We start from the raw sequence: 15,956 nt of genomic DNA, 5'->3' as shown, positions 1-15,956 counted from the left end.
GAGGGACAGCGTATTGTGATGTAGACACGAAGATGCGCTATGAGGACGCTTCGACCATGATCAAAACCCAAAGGTCAAAAATAACAATTGTTAAATACCGGAAATTAATGCATTTTGTGAGCGGGTAGCAAAATTCGTGCTAGTGTAATGGCAGAGGCTTAGAAAGTATCGCAAGCTGGGTTCACAAATCCGTAGGCACATAAGCGCGAGAGAAGGAGAGAGATATTCAAGTGGAGAGAAAACTCCTTTCCACTTCACTATCGAACGTATAGGCCCTCACCTCGTTCGCTAAAGCCGCACAAAAGAAAAAAAGTTTTCGACATCAGAAAAATCGACCGAATATATACGCTTGCACTGCACCATAGACAATTAGTGTATAAGTAGATCTTACAGTTGGGGTTTGTGGCTCAAACCCATAAATTAGTAAATTTGTATACGGTTTTGCTTTAAATACCTTCCAAGTATTGTATGAACGGACTATGATGGTATTGTTTTCTATTTAGACAAATAATATACTATACCACGGCTATAGACTCCCGACAATAGGGTTTTGTTATTCCGAGACGTTTTCATCTCTACGGGGCCTCTATTGGTGTTTCTCATCGGCAAGATACACAGGATCTTTTCGATCCACAATTCGGAATATTTTAATTTGTACAAGTAAAACAAATAAAAAAGAAGAAATGGATTATATCGGAGTTATAATTCTCGCGGCCATATCAGCGACCATCACAATGGTAAGTATTGAATTTTATAATATGTAAGACTTGGTATTTTTTAATTAGTCTATTTATTTATCATTTTTTAGTTTGGTTTTAACATCAAGTTTGTTTCATGGGAAAAATTGATAAAAAAACTGGTAACTCAGGCACTGGGAGGATGGCTATATAATTATAACCCCCAATTATAGCCCCATTTAGCTTTAGGTAAAACTATAATTATATATGTTATATCTATTACACAAATTCTACTTAGCTATGTCTAATTGACCTCCAAATTGGTTTTAATGACAAGAGGCAATTGATATTAAAGTATTGGTGACTTTCATGCGGTTAGCGCGAGAACGTAAAAATGCGGGCGATTACTCTGTCTCGGTGGTGTGTGACGTACTACCCCCAAAATAAACGCCGCTCTCTGGCAGACGTAATGTCTGAAGGGCACGTTCTTGTTTATTTATTTTTAATGTCCCTGTGCTTTGGGGACAGATAATTTTCAATTTTGGGGACATGTGACATATTGCAAAGTCGTACAGTGAGGGGATAATCAGAAAATTAAACTTATTAAAATATAAATTTATTTTATTATATCACCCGTTGAGAATTAATTCTCATTTTTAACAACGATGCCAAATGTCAGGGGAAGATTTCGTACATCATTTCGTTAAAGGATGTAAAATCGAAATCCCATAAGAATTTGTTTGGCAAAATATTCCCTACTATAAAAAAAAACATGCTTATTGTGCACATTATTGTAATTGGAACCGAGTTTTTACATATTTTTCAAATAATAAACTCCGCATAAACAGAGGTAATCTCAGGGCAATATCCAAGATAAAATCACTGTTTACGATTTTGTGAGAGATTTTACATCTTGCACACTTTTCATGGGTATTGGCATATTAAGAAAGGATTAAGTCTTCTCATTTCGAAATACCATTTTTATTTTAGGTTCAATGCCGATCTTTATCAGGCACAAGTCAAAAACTGCATTACACGGATGCTCACCATTCACTGCATCGGCTGGTCCGAAGCACAACCCACACACACTTGGAAGGTATTTTGTTTATTTCAATTGATTGAGGTGATTAGCGTGAAATTATATATTAACATATTCTAGATTCGAAAAAGGTTAGAAGATGTTTTTATGCTTTAATGAGCCGCGAGATATTGGGCAATAAATAAATTGAAAACAATATGTGCTGTCATCATCTGTTATCAAAATTTACAGCCGAAAGTAAACTTGTTACTTGTCATTATGTCAAAGAAAAAGATATGTTAAATAATTGACAAGTAGCATGCCATTAATAATAAACATATTAACTCATAAACTTGATTAAGACTAATTTGTGTATGTTGAGATAAAATGGGGATCACGTAGTGTATATGTTTAATAGGACAATGTGACAACGTTATTTAGAGAGTGCCGTTATTTGACGGAAGTTACGCACATTATTGCACTTTTTTAATTTTCATTGTTTTATCTGACAGATTTTGAAATCGCTGTTCCTGAACTGATAGATGATGCTGGAAATCATCTTACACACTCGTTACATCAGACCAGGGTTCGTCGTAGTCTCCCTGAAGAAGATCAATCGCATATTTTCAAAATATCAGCTCACGGACACGATTTCCATGTTGAACTTTCAGAAAACAACAATCTCTTATTTGCTCCATCATTCGCGGTAAAGAGAATCCGCAGGGATGCAACGACGGGAATTTTGAAAGAACATGAAGAAAGAAGCAACGGACTTGACTGCCATTATACAGGAAAAATGTTGTCTCACCAAAACAGGACAACGGCCATCAGCACTTGTGATGGACTGGTAAGTCATCCTAATATATACGATAACCTAATCAAAACTAGATGTCAGTGATGTCGTATAAAGTAATGAGAAAACTGCCCAATGTTTCTACTGTTATTCCTAGATACCAATACAGTCGTGCATATGACCTTTTGTACAATTTTTTCAGGGCTTTTAAACAGCTTCCACTAGGGGCAAGTATTGCATGACTTGTTCTCAGTAAATATAATTCGTTGGCACTTATACATGTTTTTAATATTTGTTGTGTATGGCTATATAAGTTCATTTTTAATATTTTCGTCATACTGCAAGTATAATTAACATATTGTTTTCCCCGTTTGGTCACATTGATAAAATCATCTCCAACCGCTAAGATCCGAAGTGCGTAACCTGAGTAGGGTCGATACCACGCATTTTCGTACGTGATTTGGTCAGACGTATCGTTTGAGGCAAATTATGTATCATGTTATGACATAATGCGGATAAGCAGTAAGATGATGCCTAGAATGCACAGGAATGTTTTTCCTCGCGTCACTTTCGTCTTCAGCGCTCTGACTTCAAACTGACGTATATATTTCATATATAGCTTGTTTTCTCGACTGCCAGATATTTATAAATTTTGAATTCTGAACACTGGTTTTAGTTTATAGCATATTACATCAAAAAGTCCATTTAGCATATAAAAACTTCGAAATTTATAATGCCAACTTTGTCAGGAAATGAGATTTGTTTCTGAAAAGGTGATTCCTATATAACGGATACAGGTTGACTCAACTGTAACCAGCATAAACATAAAAACTTAGTCGAACAAAAGCGGCTTGTGAGACCGTGATTTAGGTCGAGTGCATCGACCAACATCAAATCCTCGCTTGTAATTTTGCTATGTGAGACCACAATGGGCTACTTTGTTACATTCTTTTTGAAATGATGTCATCATATAGTTCTATAATAACATACGAAATATCTCATTTCTGTCACACATGAATAGCGAAATAATCACTACGTAAACTGAGTTTACCTGATTAGACTTAAGATAAGTCAATCAGCAAATTTGAACGACATTGGAGTTACAGCAACGCAATTTTGTTATGACATCAGTCAAACTGCGGGATTAATATATTTCTATTATTTATTTTTTATTTTTTTAATGAATTTCGTTTATCAATGAGTGGTGAATGAAGACGCACACCTGACGCATTGAGTCGTTGACAAGGAGGACCACCCAACTTAGCGTAAAGGTGATAAATGCCGTTCGCATAATGTCGGACAATATACTATAAAGCTCGGCTTTTGTGTGTATACAATAATAGCCAAGTATTGTTATACTGTAAATCGCAAATTGCAGGCCGCGCTTGGATGCTCTGACGTCTGTCCAGTAAAATTTGGCTTACTTGTGATATACACGTTCTTCTATTAGTAGATCCAATGCGGCAAACGATTGAAATTAAAATGTTGCTTTTGTATGTTTAGCGCAGTCTCCCGATATTAATTATGTGGTCGATGTGCCGGAACACCTGGTCTTTCTGCGAGGCTACACGTGTTCAATGGTAGAATAGCCGTTCCCTTGTACGTCAGAGCCAATCACCGAACAATGGTCGTATGGATTGGCAAGAGAATTTGTTTTTATAGTTCTCTGCCGTTTTCCCATGATAGATTCTCAATTTTGATCCATAAATATAAACAATCATAAAAATGAATCTCTGAGAATAATGACACTCCAATTTTTCTCAAACCAAAAATAAACTACTGATTAATAGTATTATAAACCGGCTAGGGTTATTAAACCTAGGTTTCTATGATCATAGTAGCTGATACGTTAATCTAGAAATTGAGAATAATTCTCTAACATGACGAAGTTTTATGAGAAATGGTGTACTGTATGAGAAAATGTTTTTTTTCCTGGGCCTGCCTAAATAGTGTGTTGCTAATCGGGAAATGTCTGAAGTTTTTGCATTGCAGTCAGCACCTCATACTTTTAAATATTATCGCCTAATTGCATATAATTTTCACTAAAAATTGGTTTCATATTTATTTGCAGTCTGGACTACTCAGAACTGGAGAAGACGATTTCATTATTGAGCCAATATCACCGGAAATTACAAGCCATTTCCCTTCTCCCCAACATCCCCATATCATCTACAAACGAAAACACCTGGGAAACGGAAAGAATGGAAAACAAAAACTTCACTATTGCGGAAAACAAAAAAGACGTAAGTAAATTTAAATGTAGTATTAGTTTTTTTTAAACTAAAGTTATAAATTTATAAAAAAAAATATATACCTTTGTCGGACTGTCACCCAGACTTGATCGGATATTACTTATCGATAACTGGCGTTTTGAAAGCATATCTATATAAACACAATCCTATAGGAAATGTCATCAGAATGTCTCCACTTTGTAAATCTACCACAAAATTATAATAACCCGGGTAAGGTCATACAAGCTTTGAAGGTATACATGGAACCGCTGTCTTCTCAAAACCATTGGTATAAATGCGCCGTGAATGTCGACGGCGAGTAATGTTGATATTGGACGAAATAATTGAATAAACAGCAAGTTTTATTGATATTACAGATAAATAAACACCGTATTCAATGCTGTGTGTCGATGTATATATATAAATATTGAGTTTATGTAGTCTTGTCGAAGTTATGTTAAAACTTCAAATCGTGCTCAAAAATGTTTTTAATGTAGATCTGCTATTTTCATAAGCATATTTTATGGGCAATGAGCACGGGTTAGAATTAGATTGTGAAAGGCCTTATGTTGCATACACGATGATGAGGAAGACATAACTAAAGGCGACGATAACTTCAAAATTTAAATATGTTGAATACTAGAGACTCTTTTATGACGTTTTCATAATGATTGTGTTTGAAAACCGACATAAACCTGAGTTCATAATGAAATTTTTAGGCACCTGTCCAATTTTTTCCCGCTGAGGACAATCATTTAACAAAGAAGGATAATCGCTATTTGAAGGATTTACTCTTTGTCCGAGGCCTAAATCCAAACCTATTAGTAAACGTCTCTGAAATAGTAAGCTAACACACGTGCTGAAATAAGGTCATCTACTCTATTATAGTTGTGGGTCCTCCCACGAGAAAAAGCAATTTGTCAATTTTCGCGACGATTAAACCGAGTATTAAATTAAGCCTTCCCACGACCAGTTAGTTTATTGTTATATTCAATTTGATATAATGTAAGTTGCTAAAGCAAACGACTACGTCCAAACCCCGCACAAAAGTCAGACACCAAATCCGTAAGTAAACTCCCGGCTATTGTGGTTTGTTGCCAAATCATTAGTTTTGCGACAACTGGTATCTTTCCCTCTTTTGACAGTTTTGTTGCTATAACACGATAATACGTCATGCTTATTTTCACCCAAAATTACCGTCCCCATTTCACTGGAGGTGTCCGGATTCACCTCAAATATTTTGGGTAAATATCCTTGTTTTTACGTCGTTACCCCATCTATTATGCTAAACTAAACCAACGCAAACTTGATTCTTTAGTTAATGTTTAGATTTCCCTTTATATATGTGCACAGTTAGAATTATCTGCGGAAGAGTTCATGAGAAACTGGTATCATGCTATGTCAAACTTGACACTGCAAGACTGTTTAGTATAAAAATGACGTTGGCAAAATTATGTCCATAATATTGCACCTAGTTTGAGATCATGGGAAAGGTCTTTGGTCAAACACGCCCGAATCGAGGGCATATTTCTATTGAGTAGCGGTATTGTCCTCGGTTCTTACCTGCTGGGCATAATCCGGCTTAGACGCTAATGGGCCATAAACGTTGGATGTTTACTTTAGCACGTTGCCGATTGTGCCCATGCATAATTTATCATAATATGTCCAGTTCTGATGTTTTTATTAATAACATACGTTATGTACTTATTTATGATTGTAAATTACGCATTGGAATAGGAAACCGTGGGTCATTTATCAATTTCACAAAAAACGAACAATTTTGAAAAAGTTGTATTAAGTAACAATGGGAATTTGAGTCATTTCGATTAGTCTTGAATTAACAACAGAGCTTATACTGACTCAATATTCATGTGAAAGCCAAATATTAATCCTTTGTTTTGGGAAAGAAACCTGGAATACTTTACGATGACTTCTCGTCACTTAACGTTGCCAAAGGCAGACTAAATATTAGATAATCGGAGTTGAATAACCACAACTATGCCGGTGGTCTATGTGGATTTATTGTTAATCTATATAAACTGCGTGCGATGTCGTACTAACGTTGTAAAATACAGTTTACATAAGCTAGATAGAGACCATAGCCCGTACCATATATGTACTGTGTTCAATAGATTTCAAGAAAACGATTTCTTTATGATTTCTGCTTGCTCAAAAATTGCTGGAACAGTGTATTTGCAAAAGGAATTTGATGATAAATTTTGCTGTGTTTGCTCATTGCAGCACAAAGGGAATTCTTTGTAATGGAATTCATTTATTATTCCAGACAATCCAAGTCTTGCAATTTTGTTTAAAGTGTCATTGCATATTAATCTGAAATTTTCACAGACATATTGTTGTTCATCATATATACGGTACGTTTGTTTAACGTTCACAGAATATTTCGATTGTTAAGTTTAAGGGTTGTTTTTAGATAGATACAAATGGCGGAAAACCTATAAAAAATATCTAGAAGTTGATTAATCTAACCTATTTGCTCTTGTGTTGATCGTAAACAAAATTGTTCAAAATTAAACAGAGGCTACTCTATGAAGAAATCCACGATAACGTTTTTATTCAACTGTTTTTTTTATATATATAGATCCAACAGCAATATTGGAAGACGCGGACGCCCAAATTCGGCAATTGTCAGATGGTGCAATCGTTGTCAAAACCCCAAAACAAGTTGAACATGAATATGGCAGAAATCCACACTTCGATGATGTAGATGAGGACCCTATAAAACTTGGCCGCCACAAACGTTCAGCGGATCCTTGGGCCGCACAACGTCCTGGATACCAAAGAAGAAGAGTCGTCGAAACACTGGTTGTTGCCGACAGACAACTCGTTAAAAATCACGAAAACGACCGAGTTGACGTCACAACATACATATTAACAGTAATGAATATGGTAAGTTCATTTCATATCTTTATCAAATGGATAACTAAATATGAATTGAAGTGCATCGAATGCATTTTAAAACGCACTGAAGCAACGTGCAGATATAAATGAGCCATTCTCCAAATTCATAGAAGAGTATAAACAAATGGCACCTTTGCACAACAATTTAATCATTACTATACTTAGAAAACTATTTGATGACTTGAAAGTTTAATTCTTTCTTTGAAGTATTGTTGTGAATATCACAAGTTCAGCTAGCAGCATAGATCTTTACACTGCGCGGTTCATTGCAATCTAAAGAGTATGATGATATTGCTATACGCTTCACTTATTTTGGCACAAATGTGGTTACTTATAAAACCCCAAATGTATACGCAAGAGAAAGAGGTTTAATGCGTGTCACACTACTCTGGATACTTTTCCAACAATGAACAAAGACCTGTGTTTTACGGCATATATAAATACAACTTCAGTCGTCGCCATGATGTTTATTTTTCTTTTTTTAAAAACTTCACCTTTGACTTATGACGTATTCAGATTGAGTAATAGTTTCATCAAAGCTCTGTGGCAAAAATGCATCCTCCTTCAAAAATTCTCTAGCGCTGGACCCACGCGGCGTCGCATTAATGATCTCTGTATGAACGGTTTCCTGATTCCGCGACACAATAGGAGTAGTTTGAATTAGGAATGTTATGAAAATATTGGCAAACGACGAAGTCCCGCCTCCTTTTGCGCGCTCCAAGAATGCGGCTGTGTATTATACAATGTATATTAATCAATCAAATTCCCCACATTCCGCTCAAACCAGAACCAGTGGATTTTTCTAATCTTAAAATTCCTCACTAACAGATTCCTTAAGTTACATGGGATAACCCGCTACCACTCAAGATATACCAGCGTTTTTATTTGTGTGACAGATTGCCGTGCTTTCCTATTCCATCATATAGGACATCATATATGGACATCTTGTGAATTAACATGTTTTTTTTACAGGTAACTAGTCTTTTCAAAGATGGGACCCTCGACGGAAACATAGATATTGTTTTGATCGGTATAACTCTTATGGAAGATGACAAGGTTTGCTTACTTTAGTTTTTCAACGTTCTTTTTCTTGTATAATCTATTGTCAAATAATCTATTCTTTATTTGGAACTTGTCAAATTTTGCTATGCAAATAGAAATCACATGTGGTACAGATTACGTATCTATAAACAGGTGCGCACTGCTATAGTACGACATGTTATAAGTCAAACGTTGGTAATCGATGAATCTTTTTCCATTATTATTTGGGCGTAAGCTTACAGTTTCTGTTACTCTTGTGCTTTACAGGAACTAAGATTGGACCACCGGGCTGATAAATCGTTGTCAAGCTTCTGTCATTGGCAGACAAAAGCAAACACGACCACCGGTAGAAAACCTGATCATTCTATTTTACTCACGGGCATAGACATCTGTATTGATAGAAATCAACCATGCGACACTTTAGGTGAGCACATTAAAATATTTATAAACAAAATGGAATATTTAAAAAAAAGTACATAACATATAGGAATCAAAAACGAACAATATTTTTATTATAGAATAGATGTGTTTGAAGAAGTAAACCCTACCGTTATAATGGTCAGGCAATTAGTTTTGACAATTAATGAAGCTTACTTGAAGTGTTTGCAATTTGGCATGATGCCACACATTGTGATATCCTTTGAAGTAACTTGTACATATATATCGTTATCAAAACGATGGAAAATAATAGGTCTTTTCACTTTTGTAATTAGAACCAGTGGAAACAAACTAAATTATAAATCGAAACGAAATAAATAATTTGTCAACAAACAGGTCTTGCTCAGATTGGAGGAATGTGCAGTCGATCGGACAGTTGTACAATCAACGAAGACATGGGTCTCGGACTCGCTTTCACAGTTGCCCATGAAACAGGACATAGGTAAGTTAAAATATACTAAGTTATCGTACTTTTATTTTATGTACTTTAATATCCGTAAAATCCACCCTAGGTCAGAATTAAGGAATTTAATTTTAAGGCGGGTTTCCATTTTATGTATTTATTCTTGTTTTCGTCGCCTTTGATGTGATCGTTATTCAAAATTGATTTATGTAGTCAATTGAAGTCTTTTAATGTTTTGTTCATCAGTCACCCCATAAAAATGTAAACAAAATCAGAGTCGCCTTCTATTGAAAATTGTCGGAGTGAAAAATAAATAGAGGAAATCATTTTCAATTGTATTGTATAGCCATAAAACGAAACCCACAAACTAAATGTTAGTTGTTTTTCATGGACCATGTACGTTTCTATTACAGTTTTGGTATGAAACACGACAGCCAAGGGAATTCATGTAGCAAAAGAGGTGGACATATCATGTCACCCACATTAAATACACTTAATGGTGTGTTCACTTGGTCATCATGTAGTCGGAAATCATTGCAACAATTTTTGAAGTAAGTGTAATTATTTTGATCATATGTGTGATGTAACTTTATAAAATCTAAAATATTAACATGGCAATTAATCTGTTTCAGGTCTGACCATTCCAGCTGCCTCGACGATGCGCAAAGTTCAGTTCCAACTTCTTTAACGGCAAGAACAAAACGACAAGAACTACCCGGGCAAATTTATAGCGCCAATGATCAATGCAGAATGCAGTTTGGCTATGGTGTCAAACTTTGTTATTTTCGGCACATTGGAAATATGGTAAGCTCAATATGGGAAACATGATTCATTTAATTTTGATGTGGAAATGTATTGGTGTTGAAATATAAGTCTTCTTATTTCAGAAATCAGTTTGCAAATCTCTCTGGTGCCAAAGAAGTAACGGAGTTTGTGAAACAAAATTCATGCCAGCTGCTGAAGGAACATCATGCGGTCGAAATCAGGTAGATAGATATTCACTCAAAACAAATTGATCATAATTATTTCGACTAGTGAATGATAGCTAAATTGTTCTTGGTTATTCAGTGGTGTAGAAGAGGCGAATGCGTTCCACGAGGATCCTCTGGGCCACAAGCAGTTAACGGAGGCTGGTCGGAATTCGGACCTTGGTCTGACTGTAGCAGAACTTGTGGTGGTGGTGTTACTTATCAAGAACGTATTTGCAACAGTCCAACTCCGAAATATGGTGGTCGATATTGCGAAGGAGAAGATAAAATCTACTCATTGTGCAATACTATGGTAAGTGCTACTTACAGTGCAAAGGTAAACGTCGTTAAGTTATCGTTTATAAATCTATGAATATTATGTTTCTTCAGGAATGCCCTCCATCGGCACTTGACTTCAGAGCACAACAATGCGCCGAATTTAACAGTAAACCTTACCGCAGACAATACTTCAGCTGGGTGCCGTATACAAAATATTGGAAATATGGTAAATATAATTATCATGATTTAAAATTATCCTTATTAATTTAGGTCCAACTGTCATCATAAACAAAATAATATTTTTATTTAGACTTCAACAAATGCGAATTATTATGCGAAGCCGACGGATATAAATTTTTTGACCTACTAGCCCCCCAAGTGAAGGACGGCACATCATGTAGTGATGACTCCAAAGATGTATGCATCGCTGGCCAATGCACGGTATGCCAATTTTTTATTAATTTATTTTTTATTCCATAGTTATCATCTTGAATAGTTTTATTTCATGTGATTTTCTATTTTTATTCAGCATGTTGGATGTGACAACATTCTCAATTCAAACGCGACAGTCGACGCCTGTGGGGTATGTAACGGCGATAACTCAACGTGTAGATTCGTTAACGGGACCTTTGATGATTATGTGCCTGACAGCGGTAAGTAAAGTTCTGTTTGTTACTTGAGAATTAATATAGTAGTATTTCGGATATAAATATGTAATAAAATTTTACACACCACAGGGTATTACCACGTTACAAGAATTCCTGAAGGAGCCAGTTCTATTCAGATATGGGAAGAGAAGTGTTGCACACATACTTACATCTCTGTGAAGAGTGCACGCGACCCAACGAGGTAAGTCACGCGTGATATTATATTATCAGTTATTTGATTGACATATTCACAACTTTCTTATCGCTCTTGTTATATACTTTAGGTATTACTTGAATGGCAATTGGAGAGTGGATTTGTTCGGTGAACTTACTTTCGCTGGAGCGAAATGGCAATACCGAAGACAAACTTTGGAGAACGAGATTCTGTCAACAAACGGTCCAATAGACGAGGATTTAATTATAGAGGTATATTAAATTGTATTCAGTATAGGTGATTTTGCTCCACCATGTCAAGTACATCGCAGAAATTTTTTAATTATGTTCATTTTTCACTTAGGCGCTGATTGTAAGAGAAAATCCTGGAATAGCTTATTCGTATGCAATGAAAGAAATTGATAACTCTCTACCTCACATGCCTGTGGAAATTCATACCTATTCCTGGGGAAAAGAACGATCTGCTTGTTCCAAGTCTTGTGCAGGAGGTAGGGCGAAATCAAATGCATTTATACCATAAGAAACTAATGTATGAGATAAGCATTAAACAGTCCTGTAACTTTTAGGCCAACAAGATGTCGTTGCGGTATGCATTGAAGATGGATTAACCAAAGTCGATGATAATCTTTGTACCTCATCTCCGAAGCCAGGGAAAAGAACAGAGATATGTAATTCTGAACCATGTCCTGCTGGGTACGCTTTTATTCGATTCATTCTAATAAATGGTTTTAATATTTTATTTTATATAACTTATTGTATAATGTTTCTACTTATTCCAGATGGGCGACCGAGGAATGGAGCGAATGTAGTCGAACATGTGGTGGTGGTTTACAAACAAGAAGAGTTACATGCAGGCGAAACACTACCGACGGTGAAGAATACGTAGCGCCTAACCATTGCGACTTGTCAAATAAGCCAATGAGAAATCAAATTTGCGCCAAAGAAGAATGTCCAGCCGATTGGAAAGCGGGAACTTGGTCTCAGGTAAAATAACATTCACGGAAACGCGATTAAATGTTTTATGTCTTCTCTCGTGAATAGGACAGACAAATAATGACGCGTATTTTACAGTGCTCCAAAACGTGCGGTCGAGGTATCCGCACGCGACCAGTGTCTTGTCGAAGCGGAATGCGAAAGGTGCCCGAAAACAGATGTGACAAAGCACGGAAACCACATTATCGACAAACATGCCTGGTAGCCTACTGCCGGAGAAAACAATTTCAGTGGTTCATAACTGCGTGGAGAAGAGTAAGTTTCGATTACATTTCACTCATTTTTCCAATCGTGTCTTATATGTAAATCTAAACAATCTTTTATTTTTAGTGTTCTGTAACCTGCGGCGAAGGACAACAAACTCGACAGCTGAAATGCAGTTACAAAGACAGAACTGGGAGGTACAAATCTGTAAACGCCAGAAAATGTGGACACGCTAAAAAGCCTAATCTGTCACTTGTTAGGACCTGCTCTAAACGCGCCTGCCCAACGATTACAACGTTGCCCGAAACAGCCAGTCAACCGACAACCAGTCAACCGAGAAGAATGACGTCACCATCTAGACACGTGACACACCAACATCACAAAGTACTATCTGGGAAATGGATCTCATCATCCTGGCGACAGGTAAGAGTATAACCAATTGTTTAGTTTGGTTTTGTCTTATATACTTTCATGTAATGATAATTTTTTTCTTTGCACAGTGCTCAGTTTCGTGTGGTGGTGGTCGTCAAGTTAGGACAGTGAAATGTATGCTTGGAGGAAATCTGTCGATATCGTGCTCCAGTAGCGATAGGCCGTTGAATGCGAGAGCATGTAACACATATCAATGTCCGACAATAAAGAAAAAAGGTAATTTAAATTATGCATGCATTATTATTGTAAAATAGGTATATGGCTAGGCTTTAATACGAAATTCTATTTTTAGATTTTTAATAAAATGTATTCTTGTTTTTCTACCAAGTAGATTATTTTGACTTAATTAAACATTTTTTTTCCAACTTTTAGAAGAACCCCTCTGTGAAGATAAGTATAAATGGTGTTACCTCGTACCTCAGCACAACACTTGTTCTCATAAGTTCTTTGGACCACAATGCTGCAAATCTTGCAAAGGTGTTTGAACACATTCACATAAGCGGGTTTCATAATAATAATAAAACCTTGTGGAATCTATTTCACCGGTACAAAACCGAGCTCGAGTATTCTGTGAGAGGAGAGAAACAACCATGTGTGTGATCTTGCCCGGAAGTTTCACCGATTCTGTGAGCTGAAAATAAAGCCTTTCGCCGGTCTCGATTGGCTGTTTACGCAACTATCACGCCGGCCCTGGTGGCCATTACCGCGTGACTTCATCAACTTCATAAACAACTTCATCAAAAGCTAAATTAAGAACAAGTTTTGACTGAAAAATTTAATTATCTGATACTCCTTACTAACTAATTCAGAACAACTTTCAACTGTTTATTTTGTGTATTTAATTTTGTTACTTTATTATATACAGTGACTTCATATATTGTACTGATTTTTACGTTTTTCACCTTTGTTTTGTTTTCAAAATTTTGTTGTCAACAAGTCGATAACTCGCTCTTCAATTGCGTCATATTTTAGCGTAAAAGGCTTTCGGCATTTTTTGGTTACGCTGTGCCTATTGTAACGTAAATTTACTATCCTGCATGTCTCGACTGTGCGTTTTAATATCAAAATGACTTCCAATTATTTCAATACTTCGCGTTGGAAAATGTTTTGTTAATTTTCTGGAATCCATCTAATGCTATGTTTTGTGATATTTTTTTCAGCCAAACATTAGGACATCGACTGGTTCGATGAGGATTTGTTTTATATTATTTTGTAATGTATTTTTTGAATGCACAATATCATTCGAAAAATTATTCTAATGTTCGTTATTTTACAGTTGCATTACTACAGATACGTCCGAAAAGTTCTGAAACTATTTTCACCCCACAATGTAAAATTTAGTATAAATGAATGACGTGATAGATTATTAAATTGTGATTCATGTCCTAAAAAATTAGCCTTTCAATTAAATATTTTAATGAATATTTTAACTTTATGAATTAGCTATTTTTTGCCCGCTACGATAGGCAAGCATACGATTGCTATTCTTTAACATTCCCATGACTAGCACCGTGATTTACCCTTTGGTTCTTGTCTTATGGCTTATATGTTTCTTGATGGTTACCGACCAAACGAAACATTCCCTTTTTGTATCATTCCATATGAATTTCTATCTCACCAACTTCACTTTATTTTGATATATTTCTGACTTTGAAATTCACTGTGCTTTTTCGTATTATTTATTTTCCTTACTGTTCTGTAATATTAATTATTATCACTTATTATTTTTACTATATTTTCTTTACTTGTTTCTGATATTTATATCGCAGTATATTTTCAACATCGCCACTGAATAGCGCGTTTTATAATAAAATGTGAAATCAACTTCATGTCTGTTTCGTTCCTATACAACTTTTACAATAAGATACGATATAAAGTAGAATTCCGTGAAGTGTGTGTTGTTGAATACACTAAAATAACCCAGCACAAAGCCTGTCGCATTGTTAACTAATTTGAGGCATGATTTTTCCATGATACGTTTAAGGTTAAAACGGTTTATACGGATCTAAAACTGTAGGGAGAATTCCGTGAAGTGGGTGGAGTAAGCATTCAAATTAGAGATAAGTGTCGCTGTGACAAATAATGCGAATCCAGATGCCGCTGCACTGTTATATTACAGGTTGGGATAGTTCTGTATATCATTTTTGGAGGGAATAAAGTCGTACTTTTTTCAGGTCGTCGTAACAAATCATGTATTCATTAAAGAGACAGAGTAAAAATTTTTTGTTATCAAGTTCTCAAAATTGACACACATTAGATACTTAAACATGATATATATATATATATGTTAACGCAGACTGGGATATTTTTTTCTCACGGTTCCATTACATTTGAACCCACGACAATTGCACCTGCATACTATTGCACCTATGGAAATTTTTTTTGTTTTCCGGATATTTGAACCCAAACTAACTATAACCCATGGGTTTTAGCACCCGCATATAAATCGAACCCGCGGATATACACATGTGTTCAAATGTACGTGAGTTCAAATGCACGGTCACCCTTTCTCACGCGTAAAAAAGCTGTCACTATTTTTTCAATGTATGTTTGCACAAACTATGAGGTAAATTGTCTCGAAGCAAACACAGGCGGCAGCAACAAAGCGTATCATCTCTGACCGGTAGTTACCCTTGAACACTTTGCAGAGACCACCGATAAAACAAGTAAATGGAAACTTTTACATAACAATCAAAGTATCCTTGATAGAACATAAGAGAACGCTTGTCCTAAAGTTGG

At 35.8% G+C, this 15,956-nt stretch overlaps 1 protein-coding gene across 1 annotated transcript; it reads left to right on the top strand.

Annotated features, from left to right (window-relative positions):
* The first annotated feature begins 499 nt into the window (after positions 1 to 499).
* LOC120336766 (A disintegrin and metalloproteinase with thrombospondin motifs 18-like) lies at positions 500 to 15,041 on the top strand. The gene is made up of 24 exons (XM_039404524.2): positions 500 to 737; positions 1,668 to 1,773; positions 2,208 to 2,542; positions 4,560 to 4,731; positions 7,319 to 7,626; positions 8,611 to 8,694; positions 8,947 to 9,103; positions 9,454 to 9,559; positions 9,934 to 10,071; positions 10,153 to 10,324; positions 10,408 to 10,506; positions 10,589 to 10,801; positions 10,879 to 10,993; positions 11,078 to 11,208; positions 11,297 to 11,420; positions 11,505 to 11,616; positions 11,699 to 11,840; positions 11,932 to 12,076; positions 12,155 to 12,281; positions 12,368 to 12,572; positions 12,660 to 12,836; positions 12,912 to 13,208; positions 13,286 to 13,433; positions 13,590 to 15,041. The coding sequence occupies exons 1-24, from the start codon at positions 684 to 686 to the stop codon at positions 13,700 to 13,702; spliced, it is 3,780 nt and encodes a 1,259-aa protein (XP_039260458.2). The 5' UTR covers positions 500 to 683; the 3' UTR covers positions 13,703 to 15,041.
* The last annotated feature ends 915 nt before the right edge of the window (positions 15,042 to 15,956 follow it).

The sequence above is a fragment of the Styela clava genome, chromosome 2 (genome assembly GCF_964204865.1).
Source record: "Styela clava chromosome 2, kaStyClav1.hap1.2, whole genome shotgun sequence".
NCBI classification, from domain to species: domain Eukaryota; kingdom Metazoa; phylum Chordata; class Ascidiacea; order Stolidobranchia; family Styelidae; genus Styela; species Styela clava.
The sequence above is the reverse complement of the archived record's forward strand: the minus strand, read 5'-3'. Positions and strand labels throughout refer to the sequence as shown.

Bases quoted from the DNA above. Each gene is read 5' to 3' on its own strand.
- LOC120336766 (XM_039404524.2), top strand. From the start codon at position 684: ATGGATTATATCGGAGTTATAATTCTCGCGGCCATATCAGCGACCATC. The intron at 1,774-2,207 runs GTATTTTGTTTA...TTTATCTGACAG, and splicing joins AACCCACACACACTTGGAAG to ATTTTGAAATCGCTGTTCCT. The intron at 8,695-8,946 runs GTTTGCTTACTT...TGTGCTTTACAG, and splicing joins CTCTTATGGAAGATGACAAG to GAACTAAGATTGGACCACCG.